The 18,126-nt window shown below is 42.3% G+C and overlaps 1 protein-coding gene across 3 annotated transcripts in view; it reads right to left on the bottom strand.

The window, feature by feature from the left end:
* SNX9 (sorting nexin 9) overlaps window positions 1-16,073 on the bottom strand; it is a 65,990-nt gene extending 49,917 nt beyond the window's left edge. For all 3 annotated transcript variants that reach the window (XM_023758223.1, XM_023758224.1, XM_014460124.2), the window contains exon 1: window positions 16,038-16,073. In XM_023758223.1, the coding sequence (XP_023613991.1) occupies window positions 16,038-16,058 (21 nt within the window). In that variant the 5' untranslated portion in view covers window positions 16,059-16,073. The remainder of the gene's footprint in view (window positions 1-16,037) is intronic.
* Window positions 16,074-18,126: the final 2,053 nt, after the last annotated feature.

Below are 18,126 nucleotides of genomic sequence, written 5' to 3'. Positions count from 1 at the left end.
AAGGGAGAGGGAGAGATAGAAATATCAATGATGAGAGTGAATCATTGATCAGCTGCCTCCTGCATCCCCACACTCTGGGTATGTGACCTGACTGGGAATCGAACCGTGACCCCCTGGTTCATAGGTTGACACTCAACCACCGAGCCACGCAGGCCGGGGCATAAAATAGACTTTTTAAAAAAGGCTGTGACAAGAGATAAAGACCCAGCAATTCTACTTCTGGATACTTATCTGAAGAAACTCAAAACAATTCAAAAAGACATATGCATCCATATGCTCACTGCAGCATTATTTACAACTAGAGGCCCAGTGCACGAGATTCGTGCACTGGTGTGTGTGTGTGTGGGGGGGGGGGGTGGTGTCCCTCAGCCTGGCCTGCACCCCTCTCACAGTCTGGGAGACCTCGGGGGATGTCCGACTGACGGCTTAGGCCCGCTCCCCGGACTTCCTTAGCACTGCCGTGTAGGTGGGAGAGGCGCCTGCCACTGCCACTGTGCTCGTCAGCGGTAAGCCCGGATCCTGTGTTGAGCGTCTGCCCCCTGGTGGTCAGTGCACGTCATAGCAACCCGTCGTTCCATGGTTCAGTCGATTTGCATATTAGTCTTTTATTATTTAAGATAGGCAAGATATGGAAGCAACCTAAGTGTCCATCAATAGATGAATGGATAAGAAGAGGTGGTACATATACATAATAAAATATTACTCCGCCATAAAAAAGAATGAAATTTTGCATCTGCAACAACATGGATAACCTAGAGGATTTTATGCGAAGAGAAATACTAGGTGTACTGGTTAATAATAGTGGATTTTGTAATCAAAGAAAACACGATAATTTCAAGAGAAACATCAAAAGTGCATTATTCAAAGTAATGTCCATCGCTAGCTACACATTTCCCCATCTTTCAGGTAACTGGTGGATACCGTCCCAATAGAACTTTTCTTGTTTTGAGGCAAAACATTCAGAGACCCAATTTTTAACTTCTTCATACGTTTTGAAGTGCTGCTCAGAAAACGCATGTGCCATCGATCGGAACAAGTGGTAATCTGAAGGAGCAAGGTCTGGTGAATACTGTGGGTGGGTTCATACTTCCCAGGAAAAATCTTTTAACGTGTCTTTAACTGGTATTGAAGTGTGTGATGGTGCATCATCATGAAGCAAAATTACTTTGCCATGTCTTCTGGAACATTCTGGTCATTTCATGATCAAAATTAATGGTTTCACCAGGTTTTAGAAGCTCATAATACACCCCACCTTCCTGATCCCACCAAACACAGAGCATTGTCTTCTTTCTGAAGCGATTTGGCCTTGTAGTCGATGTTGATGGTTGACCTGGATCAACTCATGATTTTGTGCATTTGGGATTCTCAAAATCCACTTTTCATCGCATCACAATTTGATGCAAAAAATACTTTCTTTTGTGCTGTTGAAGTAACATTTTACTGATGACTTCTCGGTTTTCCATTTGTCTTTCATTCAGTTGATGTGGCACCCATTTTCCTTCCTTTAAAATCTTTCCCATTGCTTGTAAATGATCGGAAATTGTTTGCTGAGCAACGTTTAATCTTTCTGCAAGTTATTTTTGAGTTTGACATGCATCTTCATCCAATAATGCTTGTAATTGTTGGTCTTCAAACTTTTTCGGTTGACCTGGACGTTCTTTGTCTTTCACATTGAAATCGTCACTTTTAAAGTGTTTGAACCAGTGTTCACAAGATCTTGAGATGGAGCATGTTCACCATAAGCTTCCCGAAGTATTCAGTAGCACTTTTCTTCAACATAAAGTAATGAATTAAAACTTCCCGCTAATGCTCTTTTTTTGGTACAAAATTCGACATTTTTAAGTGTAAAAATATCTATGTATGTTAACACCTTCAGCAAATTTGACATATAAAGTTTTGAAGCTTGTTGTCAATACAACAAAATAGCATACATATCAAATCACATATATATCAAGATATGTGTAACTCCATCTATTGAAAAAATCTGCATTAACCGGTACACCTAGTTAAGTCAGAGAATGATAAACACCATATGATTTCACTTATATATGGAATCTAAAAATCAAATGAACAAACAAAAACACACAAATCCTAGCTACAGAGAACATTCTGATGGTTGCCATATTGGAAAGGGTTAGGGGGATAGGTGAAAAAGGCAAAGGAATTAAGAAGTACAAATTGGTATTTAAAAAACAGTCATGGGATGTAAAGTACAGCACCCGGAATACAGTCAAAAATATTGTAGTAACTATGTTGTCAGATGGGTACTAGATTCATTGGAGTGATCACTTGTAAGTTATATAAATGTCTAATTGCTATGTTGTACACCTGAAATAAAATATTGTACAGCAACTAACTTAAAAACTAAAAAAAAAGTTAAAAATACAATTAAACTACTCAGAATATGCTTCTTCTTAAGGTAATCTATATAAAGACACATATAACTGGGTTGCACGAGGAATACGAGTGTCTGATTTAAACTGAATATTTGGATGAAGGCCAGTACTCTTAACTATGACTTACTTTTATTTTTTATTTTTGTTAATTCTCACCCAAGGATATTTTTTCCATTGCTTTTTAGAGAGAGTGGAGGGGAGGGAGAGAGAGAAAGATCGATGTGAGAGAGAAATAAACTGGTTGCTTCCCACATGCACCCAGCCAGGGGCCAGGGAACAAACTTGCAACCCAGGTACATGCCCTCGATCTGGAATTGAACCCTGGAATCTTCGGTGTGTGTGCCAACGCTCTACCACTGAGCGACACTGGCCAGGGCATTAACTATGATTTATTTTTATCAGTGGTTCCTCTTTAGGAAAATTTCTCTTCTAGATTCATACAGCTAATATAAAACTCACCACAGAACTACAGCTGGCTTTTATAGTATCACAGTGTAAGATTAAAGATAGAGTAAAAAAAAGACTGCCAAAGAGAATTAAGTTAGCAAAATAAAATACAATTTGAGCTAACTTAATGTTTATTATACCAAAAACAGAAGAATGGATTACACTTAATCAAATGAAGAGATTTAGATTAAATGGCAATCAAGAGATGGGAAAAGATTACAGAATGAGGGATCCGATACATGGAAAATTGAGAAGCCAGAAAAGCTCCTTGGAGGGGTCCTAACTGGAAATGCGCCTCTGACCAGGTTTTGCCAGCATCTGCTTTTCCCTTTGCAGTGAGTCCTTCCTGCACATGAATAAACATCACAAAAAGGGAAAACCACCAAGTAGAAAGAAGAACAGTGAGGTGGGCGAAGCATCTCAGGCATGAGGCACCTCAGCTATGTCCTTACTCAGTTTTCAAAACAACCCTAAGAAGGTGGCATTGCTGTTTTGCAGGAAGTCACCTGTCTTGAGGTAGAATGAGCTACACGTGAAGAACTGGAATCTTAACCCAGCTCTCAGCCCTACACCTTCTGTGATGTCAGTTATCCTGGGGCTGATCCTGTCCTGACCCCTTAACTGATCTGGCCACGTGCTGGTAAAGGCTCTCTTGATAAAACAGGCATCATGCCACATATGGAAAACTCCTAATGATTCCCGATTATCTAGGATCAAGTTCACATTCATTTTCTGGTGTTTAGATCCTCCAAAACCTAACCCCACCCTAAAAATCTAACCCTATCTCCCACTCCACAATACCACCCTCCCCAGCAGAGCACTTTCTTTTCTCACCTAGAGACACACCACTGGAATCAACACTGGCATGCTCACAACGTTCACACCCTCTGCTGCCCTCTCTACTAGATAACCCTCCCTCATTTTGCAAAGTAACACCGCGTTCAGCTCCAGGGACAGATCTAGGCCTGATTAGCCTCAGCCAGTGTTTCTCAACAGTGGTGCAATTAGCATTGGGGCCAACGAAGGGCAATTCTTTATATTCTTTATTTTGGGACTACCCTGCACATTAGAAGTTTAACATCCCTGCACAAAATAGGATAGGTTCTGGCATAATTAGAATGATTAGTTTGCCTACCGTCACAGAGCTAAAAAGTAGTAAAGCCGGAACTGCTACCCAGGACTGTCTCCGGGTAAAGCCTGGGCCCTTCCTTTCCAGGACACCCAGGTGGCTTGCAGCTCTTACTCAAAAAGTCAGCTACTGAACAGCTACTACTGATCACGCCAGGATATGAAAACACGCGAGGAAGAGCCACCACCCTCAATGGCCGATGGGAAAGAGCAATAGTTACAAGAGAAAGTGGTGTGATAAACAGAATACACAGCGGAGCGAAGCCCAGGGAGCAGGCGGGGGAGAAGGGAATAGGCAGAGAAAGCAGGGGAGAGGCTACTCTGAGCCTTAATGATTTGGTCACTGTCTTTCATTTTCTTATTTCCTCAAGGACAAAGACTATGTTTGTCTTTACTTCTATCTCTACAGTAAACCTAGTTGTTTTACTGCAAATACCAGTAAGCCCTATTAGGCTCCCTACACTTGTAAGATCCTCTAAATTTAAAGAGCTATGATGTTTTCTTTATACCACAGTATTTCAGTAAACTTCATTGTTATTTTTTAGATAACTGTTTAAGATCCATTTTCACTGAAAATGTCAGAAACACTTCTGATACATCATGATGCAGCACAGATACTGATTTACTAACAGCAGCTGATCCAGGTGAAACAGTAAAGAACAAATACTCTTTGTGTTTCTAAAATCTTATTTTTAAGGGTATATACTAAAATATTTATCATTAAGTAATATCTGAAATTTGCTTCAAAATAACGAAGGAAGGGGAAAATAGAAGAGGAAGGTTAGAGGAAATAAAATCGGCCAGGAGTTGATAATTATTCAGACTGGTGATATGTACAGACGAGGCTCAATGTACTTACTATTTTACTTTTGTCTGTGTTTGGCATTTTTATAAATAGTTAAAATAAAAAATATTGAATCATGCCAAATGTTTAGACAATATATTTAATAAAACTCACTGCCACAAATCATATAAAATTTTTAACCACAAATCATATAAAATTTCAATAATATATTTCATACAAAAAAATTACACTCAGAAGAATAAAAATTCATTAAATCTCAAAATCCTAAGCCAGGATGATACCATCTCTTCTAAAGCCCATGAGAACACTGTGACTGGGACCGCTAAGGAAGCAGCACTGCCCTCGAGTGGGCACATGCCTGCCGTCCGTGCATCCGGGTACCGGGCCCACCGAGATAAGCCAGGATGATACCATCTCTTCTAAAGCCCATGAGGATCAGGGCTTTGGCATTTATGCTGAGTGAGATGCAAAACTACTGAGGGGCTTCAACACACGTGCATCCGGGTACCGGGCCCACCGGGATAGCAGCAAGGCTCCAGGTCACAGGAAATTATGCATGAGGATCAGGGCTTTGGCATTTATGCTGAGTGAGATGCAAAACTACTGAGGGGCTTCAACACACCTACACTGACATTTTTTAAAGAGTTGATCTTGCTTTTATTGGCCAAAGCTAACTGTGGGGAGGTAATGCGCTGTTCATTTTTATATCAGACTTAAGTATTATTTCATCCCTTCTTGAAACGTAATTGATTTTATCTAATTAAAGTGACACTACGAAAATCCTGAGCTCCATTTAAGCCAATTGATTCGAGAACTACAAAAGGATTAATAACTATCTTTTTATTTTATATCTGAGGAATATCCCAGTCAATCAGTTGAAAATAATTTTTAAATGAAATTTTAAAAATCTCTTAAATACTGAATTTTGGATTCTATTTGATAGAAAATTTTAGATCACATTTCTGGAAATACTGAAAGTAAATGCAGGGGCTGTCAAAGTAGGTTTACAGTTGTAATATTCTTTAGTTAATAAAGTTATGGACCAGTTAAACACATGTAGTGGTATCATGCCACAGATTTCCTAGCAATGCCAATGTGCTTCTTATCTCATTCACACTCTTGTCCTCTATGCCTCTAACATTCTGACTCATTTTTATCTTGTTTTGATGTATGAAAGGTAATTTACCAGAATTAGCAAGGCACACCATAGCAATGGCAAAAGAATTAAACTCAAATTGCCAGATAACCAGATTTGGGAAACTGGGTTATCAAGTTTGGGATAAGAGTCAGTTTGAAGCCCTAGCTGGTTTGGCTTAGTGGATAGAGCATCAGCCTGCGGAATGAAGGGTCCCAGGTTCAATTCTGGTCAAGGGCACATGCCTGGATTGCGGGCTCGATTCCCAGTGTAGGGCGTGAAGGAGGCAGCCGATCAATGATTCTCTCATCATTGATGTTTCTCTCTCTCTCTTCCTCTCCCTTCCTCTCTGAAATCAATAAAAATATATTTTAAAAAAGAGTCAGTTCGAAAAGTTCATCACCTCCATAAGAGTAACTTGAAATTAGAAAAACTTATTTAAGCTCCCCGAATACAGTCAAGGTAGACCCTAGACCAGCCGTGGGCAAACTACGGCCCTCGGGCGGATCCGGCCCGTTTGACCGTACCCTTTTATGTAATGATGTTTACTTTGAATTTATATTAGTTCACACAAACACTCCATCCATGCTTTTGTTCCGGCCCTCCGGTCCAGTTTAAGAACCCATTGTGGCCCTCGAGTCAAAAAGTTTGCCCACCCCTGCCCTAGACCTTAGGGTCTAACAGATCCCAGTTTATAGTGCTGTTTCTTAAAATATCTGCATTGATTTCAGAGAGGAAAAGAGAGGGAGAGAGAGATAAAAACATCAATGAAGAGAGAGAATCATTGATAGGCTGCCTCCTGCACTCCCCACACTAGGTATCTAGCCCTGAACCCAGGCATGTGCCCTGACCTGGAATTGAACCGTGACTTCCTAGTTCATAGGTCGACGCTCAACCACTGTGCCACACCGGCCGGGGCACAAAATAGACTTTTAAAAAAAGGCTGTGGCCTCTTTACTGACATAAAGTCATTTTTACTCTTAAGTTTCCAATGACAGTGAATGCAGGAAAACAGATGAGAGACTCATTTTTGACACATCAATAAAAAGGCTGTAAAAAATCTTAAATTTAACTCTTGACTCTAAGATCTTATGAAGGTGAAGAAAGTACAGAAATGACTTAAACAAAAACACTGTTGCTGACCAACAGATTAGCTGCTCTGCTTCCTCTCAGGTTCTGAGAGAAGGGTGCAGAGAGGCAGGTAAAATTACAAATGTATTTACAAAGCTGCACTTTTTAGGACACTCAGGTTCAGTGGTGGTTATTCAGTAAGTTTTCAGTTGTTTTTAAAAGTTAAAAAAACATACTTTTTTCTCCTTTGGAAAGTAAGAAAATATGGTGCTTAAGTAAAATAAATATCTAAGTTTCTATTTGTAATACTGAATTCATTCTCATTTTTTTACTTTTTCTGTTGACATGCCACTTATAGATTAAAAGCATTAATTAAAAACATTTTTTCATCTTAGTAAATCCAAAACAAATTAACAGAAGGTGGATAAGTTTAGGATTCTGCTTTAGATGCCTGGTTAGTGACAATAAGTTTTTAAATTTTTTTAAAAAATGAACTTATTTTCTTCCTTATTAGTAAAACAATAAATATTCATTATTCAAAATCTTGAGAATACAAGACAGGCTAAAAGCTGAAAAATAAGTTAAGAGCAGCCACCATGAGAGAAACAATGACTATTAACACATATTTCTACATTTTCAAGCCCTCATCTGTGAATCTGCATTAGAAAATACATGTAACCTGGCATTTAACTGGTACATTTTAAATGGCTCAATAATTTCTGAATGTCAACTCTCTTAGGCAAGGATCCAACCGTAGCTGCCTTACTTCGAGCATCAAGAGGCACACAGGAGCTACTGCAATGTCTGTTAAATTGAGTATTTGGGACCCCACACGACAGACTGGACTTGCAAACTGTGGAGATGAACTAGGTACTTTAAGAGAGACTGATGTGATAGAATAAGGGTTAAATCCAATCAATGGATTAAAGGGGAAAAAGACATTCAAGACTCAGCTCCTCTGAAAGCCTTGCTGGCCTGAGGTGCGCCGGGAGCCCCCACTCCTCCAGGACACTACAACTGTGGTGGTGCGTGTGCCCTTTGAGGGCAAGGACAAGGCCTTTCAGGTGACATCCAGGAGCTGAGGGCCTGACGCTGCGCTCATTCAGCATTCAAATGAAGGAGTCAGTGAATGATGACTGACAGGTAATAGTGCCCAGAAGAAAGCTGCATCTTTCGCCCTCGTTAACTTATCCGCTATCTGACTTAATGAACCACAAACAGGTGACTTTTGGATCCTGTCCCTGCAGGTAATACCACTACCTGACTCGATTTTCAGATACTAAAAATAGCTTAGAAGAACTGAGTCATGCTGAATAACATCCTTAAGCACGGTACTTACAGTGCCTAAAAATGAATAAATGGGCTAATCTAACAGGTGTGTTTTTAAAAATCAAAAGGGGAGAAGATGTACCAATTAGAAAGTGAAATGCCCACAGTCTGTTATTTTGATCACCTGACATCAGGTTTGGTTTCAACTAAAATGCTTAACAACTTTGTCTTTTTCTTCCAAAAATAGATTAACCCTTTGTGTGCACATCTTCTATTCTTCACAATCTATTATAAAGATGCTCAAACTTGGATTTTGTTTTGGCAAACACAGCAGGCTGATACGTTAACCACCATCACAGTGAAACACTGAAGTACTGAATATTAAAAGCAAAAGACACACACACACACACACACACACACACAAATATGCACCTTTTTAAAAAATATATATTTTATTGATTTTTTACAGAGAGGAAGGGAGAGGGATAGAGAGCTAGAAACATCGATGAGAGAGAAACATCGATCAGCTGACTCCTACACACCCTACACTGGGGATGTGACCGCAACCAAGGTACATGCCCCTGACTGGAATCGAACCTGGGACCTTTCACTGAGCCAAAGCAGTCAGGGCAAATATGCACCTTTTAAAACACATTTCTGAGTCAGCATAAAAGGGAAAGGATCTGGAGAGGTCATGGGAAAGTGAGAACAGAAACCCTGGGAGAAAGATGTGCTGAGGCAGGATTCTACCCTAGGAGCCTCCTCCAAACCCTGGAGACCTTGTCTGGATCTATACTCTGAATGGTACTGGGGGAGGGCAGGACTCCTGTACTGAGCGAGAAGCTGGGGCCCCAGGGGACCTAAACATAGGGTAAAAGAGAAGAACCTCTTGTGCAAAAGGGAACAGCAAGGAAACTTATCACTGACACAGAGTAGGGGAATAAGGGGAAATTTCCACTGAGATCTGAGGCCCATATTCATGCTACGCAGTGTGGCTGGAAAACATGAAGCCAGGGATGGAGTTAGAGTGGCCCCAAGGATGTAGCATCCCCAGGAGAACGGCATAAGCAAAGACAAATTCTCTCTGGAGTGACTTCAATATAGATATTAAAATTCTCTCAGATGACATTCCAAGGAAAATGAGCAACTCATACAATACAATCTACACTAATAAAAGAGAAACATGGTAATTAGTGTACAACCGCTACCCTTCCCATTGGCTAATCAGTGAGTATATGCAAATTAACTGTCAGCCAAGATGGCAGCCGGCAGCCATGCACTGAAGCGAGCAGGGAGGCTTGCTTGCTCCAGTGACTGCGGACTCCAACGTTCCCCGCCTCACTTACCGGCCTCTCAGCTGCAACTCTAAGCAACTATGTACTATGTTGCAAATAAGAAGCTAAACAAAACCCCAGAAACCGGCTTTCATTCAGCCGGGCTTCAGCCAGCCGGACCACAACATTGTATCGATGTTTTCAGCAGCGAGGCCTCAGAGCTAAAGCTGGCCCAGAATAAGAAAAAAAGAAAAAGAAAAAAAGGAGCGGTTGGGAGCTTCAGTCACCCGCTTCCAGAAAACAGCCCTCAGCCCCTCACCCAGACTGGCCAGGCACACCAGTGGGGACCCCCACCCTGATCCAGGACACCCTTCAGGGCAAACCAGCCAGCCCCTACCCATGCACCAGGCCTCTATCCTATATAGTAAAAGAGTAATATGCCTCCCGGCACCGGGATCAGCGTGACAGGGGCCAGCGCCCAAACCCCCTGATCAGCCCTGCTCTGTGCCTGATAGGGGGGAGCTCCCCAATTCCCTGATCGCCCTGCAGCTGTGTGTGTGACAGGGGGTGGGGCCACAACCTCTCTATCCGCCCTGCTCTGTTCGTGACAGGGGAAGGCGCCCCAACCCCCTGATCAGCCCTGCTCTGTGCCTGATAGGGGGGAGCTCCCCAATCCCCTGATCGCCCTGCGGCTCTGTGTGTGACAGGGGGCGGGGCCACAACCTCCCTATCCGCCCTGCTCTGTTCGTGACGGGAAGACGCCCCAACCCCCTGATCAGCCCTGCTCTGTGCCTGATAGGGAGGAGCTCCTCAATCCCGATTGCCCTGCGGCTCTGTGTTTGACAGGGTGCGGCGCACCAACCCCCTGATCGGTCCTGCTCTGTGTATGACAGGGTGCGGCACCCCAACGCCCCCCCCCCCCACGGGCCCTGCTCTGTGTGTGACAGGGTAGAGCCATAACCTCTCCATCGGCCCTGCCCTGAGTGTGACAGTGGCGGCGCCCAACCCCCTGATCGGCCCTGCTCTGTGGGTGATAGAGGGTGGTGCCCCAAACCCCCTCCACGGGCCTTGCTCTGTGTGTGACAGGGTAGAGCCATAACCTCCCCATTGGCCCTGCCCTGAGTGTGACAGGGTGCAGCGCCCCAACCCCCTGATCCACCCTGCTCTGTGTGTGACAGGGGGCGGTGCCACAGCTCCCCTATCGGCCCTACTCTGTGAGTGACGGGGGGAGCTCCTCAACCCCCTGATCGGGCCTGCTCTGTGCGTGACAGGGGGTGGCGCCGCAACCCCCTGATCGGCCCTGCTCTGTGAGTGACAGGGGGCAGCGCCCCAACCCCCTGATCGGCCCTGCTCTGTGCGTGACAGGGGGTGGCGCCGCAACCTCCCCATCGACCCTGCCTTGAGTGTGACAGGGGGCGGTGCCCCAACCCCCCAATCGGCCCTACCCTGAGCGTGACTGAGGGTGGCATCGCAACCTCCCGATCTGCCCTGCTCTGTGCATGACAGGGCGGCGCCCCAACTCCCCAATCGGCCCTGCTCTGAGCCTGACCAGGGGCTGCACCTAGGGATTGGGCCTGCCCTCTGCCACCCAGGAGCAGGCCTAAGCCAGCAGGTCGTTATCTCCCGAGGGGTCCCAGACTGCAAGAGGGCACAGGCCGGGCTGGGGGACCCCCCCCTCCCAGTGCACAAATTTTTGTGCACCGGGCCTCTAGTAAAATAATAATACACACAAGAAAACAAGGCAGCATGAGTGAGAATGAACAGAAGAAACAGATGGTCAAATTAGAACTCAGATATTAGAATGACCAGACACAAACTATAAATGTTTATTATGCTTAAGTGAGGCTTAAAAATGTGAGGAAAGAATGAGAGACTATAAAGAATGACCAAGCAGATTTGAAATAGAATCAAATATAATATCTAAAACCAGAATATAACTAAAAACTAATGGTATGGATAAAACAGCAGATTAGGCCCAACTTAAAAAAAAAAAAAAAGAGCAGTGACCTGTCCTTTTTTCAGTTGGGTAAGAGTCAAAAGAAATTACAGTAAATTAAGTAAAACCTCGGTATAACAGACTAACTCGGGCGAGGGGGTGCCTTAGTTAAAGCCGAAAGTCCGTTACATGGGGCTGCACAGATGTGGAACATTTGTAGCATCACAGAAAGTCCGCTACATAATAAAGTAGGTTTTCCAAATGCATGTTAAAAAATTGACAAATTGGTTAGTTTACCTGTTTTTACTTATGTAGACACATTTGTGTAATTAAAATTATGTATGCTTGAAAAGTTTAATTTCACAGAAAAGTTTTCTATATGTATTACTGTAATTTTAAATGTATACTGAATAGGTCTAGCAAATGTGTGCATTCACCAGTCATGGAGAATAAACAAATGCACATGGCAGGGACATGGTTTAGTGCACGTCAGAAAACCAGCCAGCACACTTTAAAACTGCTGCAGAAAGTCTAGTAAGATGCAGTACAGTCACGTGCTAATCATTTGTCAAACATCGTTTATAAGTGTAGTGACTCTTGGATTTAAATATGTAGACTATAGGTGTAGATATGTAATAATAATTTATGTCAGTGAAGTTCCTACAGTGTTTTCTCCAACATATGGCCTATTTGCTAAAATTTGTTAAAAATAACAGAGTTGATAACAAAAAAAAACCCTGTTAATTTAGTTATAAGCTAATCTTGGTTAAAAGCATTTCAAAATTAACAGGATGTTAATTTCCACATATGACAGACATATGGACCGGAAATTTTGTCCATTAAACCTGAAGTCCATTAAATTGAGATCTGCAAAATTAAGGGTTTACTGTATCCAGAATACAACACAAAGAAAACATAACAGGTTGAGAGTTAAGAAATTATATGTCTGTTGGACATTTTCATGCTAATTAGAGTTCCAGAAAAAAGAGAATAGGAGCGAGGCAACATTCATGAAATAATAATCACTGGGAATTTTCTACGACTGTGATCCCCAATACAGTAGCCATTAGCCACACGTGGCTATTTAAATTAAGAATCAAAACAAAGTTCCTCAGTCATAATGACCACATTTCAAGTCCTTATTGGCCACATGTGGCAGGCGGCTACCATATAGGACTGCACAGAGAACATTTGCAGCATCACAGAAAGTTCTACTGAACTGCACTGCTCCAGAGCTCCTGAAAGACCCAAGACACCCATTAAATCCCAAGCTGTGTAAATAAAATCCACACATGACACACACTGTGAAACTGCAAAATACTGAAGACACAGAGAAGGTCTTCAAACAGGCAGAGGAGAGTCAGACCATCTCTAAAGGAACAATCTTAGATGGCTAACTTCTTAGCAGTAACTTTGAAAGCGAGTAAAAACAGGGGAATAATACCTTCGAACATGCCAAGAGAAAATACTATCTGAACCTAGGAAACAACATTTCAAGAATAAGGCAAAATATATTTTCACACATAAGAAATTTACCAACACCGAATCTTTCCTAACGGAAATTTCAAAGAATTCACTTTAGGCAGAAAGAAAATTATCCCAGAAAGAACTGGAATATAAAAAGGAATAGTAAGCACAGATATGGAAAAATGTGATGAAATCTAAACAAATGCTAATTGTAAAAAAAATTAAAATAATGTATAATTTGTGGTGGAAAAGAGAGAATTCAAATAGCAGGCAATAACTAGCTATTTGGGGAGAGAGGGCAATAATATTGAGTAATTTCAGACTTTAACTTAGAAGTGGTAACACACATTCTATGATAAGCATTCCAAAAAGTTGAGAAGGGGAAAAAGAAGTAAAATAAAAGGGGGGCGGGGTTTCAATCGGGGGTGGGGGTGGGGGTCTCAATCAATCTATAAGATGGTAGCCAGAAATCCAAACACATCAGTAAACACAAATAAAAGCAGAGAAAACTTTCTAGCTACAAAGATTGCCAGACTAGATAAAAGTGGAAAATTATGCTACAGGCTTTTATATCAGGCAAATATTTACCAAAAGAAAGCCAGTGAAACCACATTAACTTTAGACAAAATGGTCTTTAAGAAAAAAAAAGTATTATAAAGTCACCTGGAAGATAATACTAATTCTAAACTCAAGAGATTTTTAAAAACCCACCATTTTAACATGTCCATCAAGTACACAAAAGGTCACTTAGATACACCAGACCAAGAAGAGTTAGTAAGAACACAGATGTGAAAGGCATAACTAATATAAGTTCAATTTAATGGGCACACACAGAATACACACACGTGTATTAATTAGGGTATATATACTGTATATACATATATATAGTGCACAAGTGGAATATTTCTGCTTATATTCGAGGTACAAAGTTAGCCTCAACAAATTTTCAGATATAGTATTAGTATCAATCAGATTATCTGATCACAATGCAATTTAGAAATTATTAACAAAAAGACAAAGAGCAATCCTATACTTCTAAAACTTAAACATACTTTTGGGCTTCCAGTCAAGAAGGCGGAGTAGGCAAATGCTGTGCTTACCTCCTCCCACAACCACATCAAAATTACAGCTAAAATACAGAACCATCATTGAGAACCACCTGAAGTCTAGCTGAACAGAAGTCTTATAAATAAGGATATTAGAGGAAGCCCTGTTGAGACTGGAGACACAAAATGGGCTGGTCACCCACTCAAATATGGTAGTTAAAAATCAAGAGGAATATCTCTGCTATGGAAGTCACCCCTGAGGAGTGAGGGTCCCAGCCCCACAAAAGAACCCCCAGCCCAGGGTCCCAGTGCCAGGAAGGGAAGTCCCCATAACTTCTGGCTGGTAAAAACCAGTGAGGACTGCCCTGCCGGTATGGCTCAGTGGTTGAGCATCAGGGGGTCACAGTTCAATTCCCAGTAAGGGCACATGCCTGGGTTGTGGGCACATGCCTGGGGATGCAGGAGGCAGCCAATCAATGATTTTCTCTCATCACTGATGTTTCTAGCTCCCTCTTCCTTGCCCTTCCTCTCTGATATAAAAGTATGTTAAAAAACCAAACCAAACAAAAACCCAGTGGCGACTGTAGCTGAGACAGAGGGCTGCTGGAGTCTCAGGCATTCCTCTTAAAGGGACTGCTCTGACTTTACCCGGACTAATTCCCTCTGAGCTCCAGCACTGGGGCAGCAGCTTGAAAGGTACCAGGGACATGTAGGGAGGAACTGAACTGTCTGGCTTTAGGCAAGGGCTGGAGGGGCCCTTTCTCCAAGTCAGAAGTGCTGGCAGAGGCCACTGTTCCTTTTTGGAGCCCTCCCCCAACCCAGCCTACAAACTGGCCATATCTGAGTCTCCATCAACCTCATGACACTGCTTGCCCTGCCCTGGTGATTCCGAGACCACACCCCACCCACCCAACTCTCGGACACACCCAAGCCACTTCCAGTGGCTTTTCCATGCAAATAGCCTGTCTTGGCTCATGGTGAGAACTTTCCTAAAATCTCTCAAAGGTTCACAAACCCCAAACAAGCGGCATCTAGTCTCCAGGTGCCCTTATCTCTCACTAAGCAAGCACAAGCCCAACACTAGCGGCAGCTGGCCTCAATTTGCAGCTCAGCCAGGCCCAGCACAAGTGGCAACCATCTGCAGATCACCTGGTAGCTCATACCAAGTGACCTGGGCAGGGCACAGGCAGCAGCTGACCTTGACGGCACCAAAGCTCCTCCCAAGAGCCTCCAGAACCAACACACCCAATGGCCCGCATCAGACCCACCGGAACATCACCCAACCTCCTCCACAAATGACACACCCAAAGGGTAGACTCAGCAGGCAACAAAGGAACACTAAACCAAATCCTGCGCCATAGGGTCAGCCCCCAACCCCCCTATCAACAGCTCCTCCGCTGTAGTCACAACCACGCCTCACAAACAAATCGCCTGAGGGTCAACCCCTCTCCTGACATACCAGAAGTAATCAAGGCTCAACTACAACGGGAGGGCTCACACAACAGACCAGGAGACTGCGCCACAGGGCCGCATAGGACACCTACTTACATAGGCCACTCTACCAGGACTGGGAGATATAACACTCTACCTAATACATAGAAACAAATGCAGGGAGGCAAACAAAATGAGGAGACGAAGAAACATGTCCCAACCGAAAGAACAGAACAAAACTCCAGAAAAAAAAAAAGCTAACAAAATGGAGACGAGCAATCTACCAGATGTAGGGTTCAAAACACTGGTTATAAAGATGGTGAGTGAAAACTTCACAGAGACAGGAAACACAAAAATGGAGATGGAAAACATAAAAGAGAACCAGTCAGAAATGAAGACTACAATAACTGAAATAAAGAATAAAGTAGATCAGATAAAGTGCTTGATCAAATCAATATTTGGAAGATAAGGTAGCAGAAAACATCCAATTAAAACAGCAAAGCCCAGCCGGTGTGGTTCAGTAGTTGAGCATCGACCCATGAACCAAGAGGTCACCGGTTCGGTTCCCAGTCAGGGCACATGGCCTGCTGACAGTATCTTAAAGGAGACAGCCACTCGTCATAGAAACATACCTTCAATGGCAGTAGGGACATATGTGACCCTCAAGAGTTGGGCAGATCAGGAAGGATTTCCAGAGGAAGTGATGCTTTGAGCTGAGACATATGTATAAAAAGAAGGTACCTGGGGAAAGAGCCAGAGAACAGCATTCCAGAAAAGAAAGAACAGCATCTGCAAAGTTATAAAGTGTTAGGTGGGCATTAAAGTAAAACTCTAATTTAAATTTCAGATGGTCAATATAAAAACAGGGAGTAGAAAATGGCAAATGTTTATGCTTTCTAATCTACTCCTTTAATAAGAAATTGGTTTACCTTCTACTGTCATCAATTTTTTTCTGACTATACAAAAACTGTCCAGATATATTTACTAAGACACTTTTTAAAATATTACTGTTATACAAAATTGAATGGTTAGCATTTTCCATATTTTTTTTACTATCAAAACCAACTTTAACCCTGAAGACTCTTTAGGAAGGTATTTCTATTCTTTTTCCCCCCCAGATAAAAAGGTTTTTGCTCAGAAGAGACCACAAAGTATGCTTTCTAAATTGTTCTCTCTATTGTTTATTATGGAACAGTCCTGAGCAATTCACTCCTTTCCTAGCAGTATTTCAACATTCCACCCCCACTTAATTCCACCAGACAAGCAGTATAACACAGATGTGTGACTTTAGACATTGGAGCTGGACAGAAAAGTTCTTTTTAAAAAAGCATCAGGGACTCCTAGAATCTTGTTATAATGATTAATCCTAAAAATGACTATGTAAGCACACAAGGATCCAAATTAGTTACGAAAGGTTAACTTTGAAATGGAAATTACAACTAAGTTATACAGCTATGGATTAACTTTCATTAACTATTTTATGTCCCTTTTAATAAATATGGGTAAAAAATAATTTATTTTCCAAGATTTAATACATAAAACTTAATTTACTCCTAAGTTCACCATATGACTGTCAAAATGTAGCCTTCTGAAGCTTCTAACAGAAGTCAAGACTTTACACACTTGTATTAGCCTTTTCCTGTATTTGTTAAATAAGACTGGACTGGTCTCGAGTGACACAACTGAATTCAGCATACTAGGGAAAGAGTAGATTCAAAGAACAGATAATCCTTTTAAAATATGCAGATACTGCCCTAGCTGGTTTGGCTCAGCGGATAGAGCGTCGGCCTGAGGACTGAAGGGTCCCAGGTTCGATTCCGGTCAAGGGCATGTACCTGGGTTGTGGGCACATCCCCAGTAGGGGGCGTGCAAGAGGCAGCTGAATCGATGTTTCTGTCTCATCGATGTTTCTAACTCTCCATCCCTCTCCCTCTCCCTTCCTCTCTGTAAAAAATCAATATATTTTTTTAAAAAATATGCAGATACTAATTAACTTTCTTGGGCAGTGAAGAATTGACCAATTCAAGTTTTTCTCCTCAAAGATAATTCCTTTCTATTCTGAGCATACCAGAAAAGTTTTTAAAAAATCACGAATGTTTGAAGGTAAATGCATCTTCAAGAAAACATGTAAGCATAATACACAAGAAAATCGTATCTAAGAGAACCAAAGCCATTCTCTGGTAAATTCAGAGGGAAACCCACCCAGTACTACCGAACATAGCCAGATATTGATTTGTCATCACTTAAAGCAAGAGCCCGAGTGCTAGATGAGTCTTACATTTTATAAACATTAGCTGTTATTGGTTACTGAAAGTACGGTCTCCCCACCTCCCAATTAAAGAAAGGGAAGGGACGAGCCCAAACCATCAGATGTTGGTAAGGGCAGCAGTGTGGGCAGCCCGTGGAAGGGAAGCAACAAGAACAACTTCACTCTCCCGGAACAATGAAAAAATTCGTGTGGTTTGATACAAGAATCACCAGGAAGTAGGAAAACCAGAAAACTGAGGCAGGGCCCTCTTTTATTACGCGCTTCTTTTCTCTCCCTTTTTTTTTTTTTAAAAAATGGGAGTGGTTTGCCACCACTGCACGCATGGAAATGCGTCCCATGTGCAGTAGTGATTAGAAAGGCCCGGGAACGCGCCTTCACAGGAGAGCAGAGATACAGGCGAGTGCTGACGCACGCTAGGCTGGAATTAACGAGAGCACGTCCATGCAAGTTAA

The sequence above is a fragment of the Myotis lucifugus genome, unplaced genomic scaffold, assembly GCF_000147115.1.
Source record: "Myotis lucifugus unplaced genomic scaffold, Myoluc2.0 scaffold_125, whole genome shotgun sequence".
Lineage (NCBI taxonomy): Eukaryota > Metazoa > Chordata > Mammalia > Chiroptera > Vespertilionidae > Myotis > Myotis lucifugus.
This window is presented reverse-complemented; position numbering and strand designations above follow the sequence as displayed.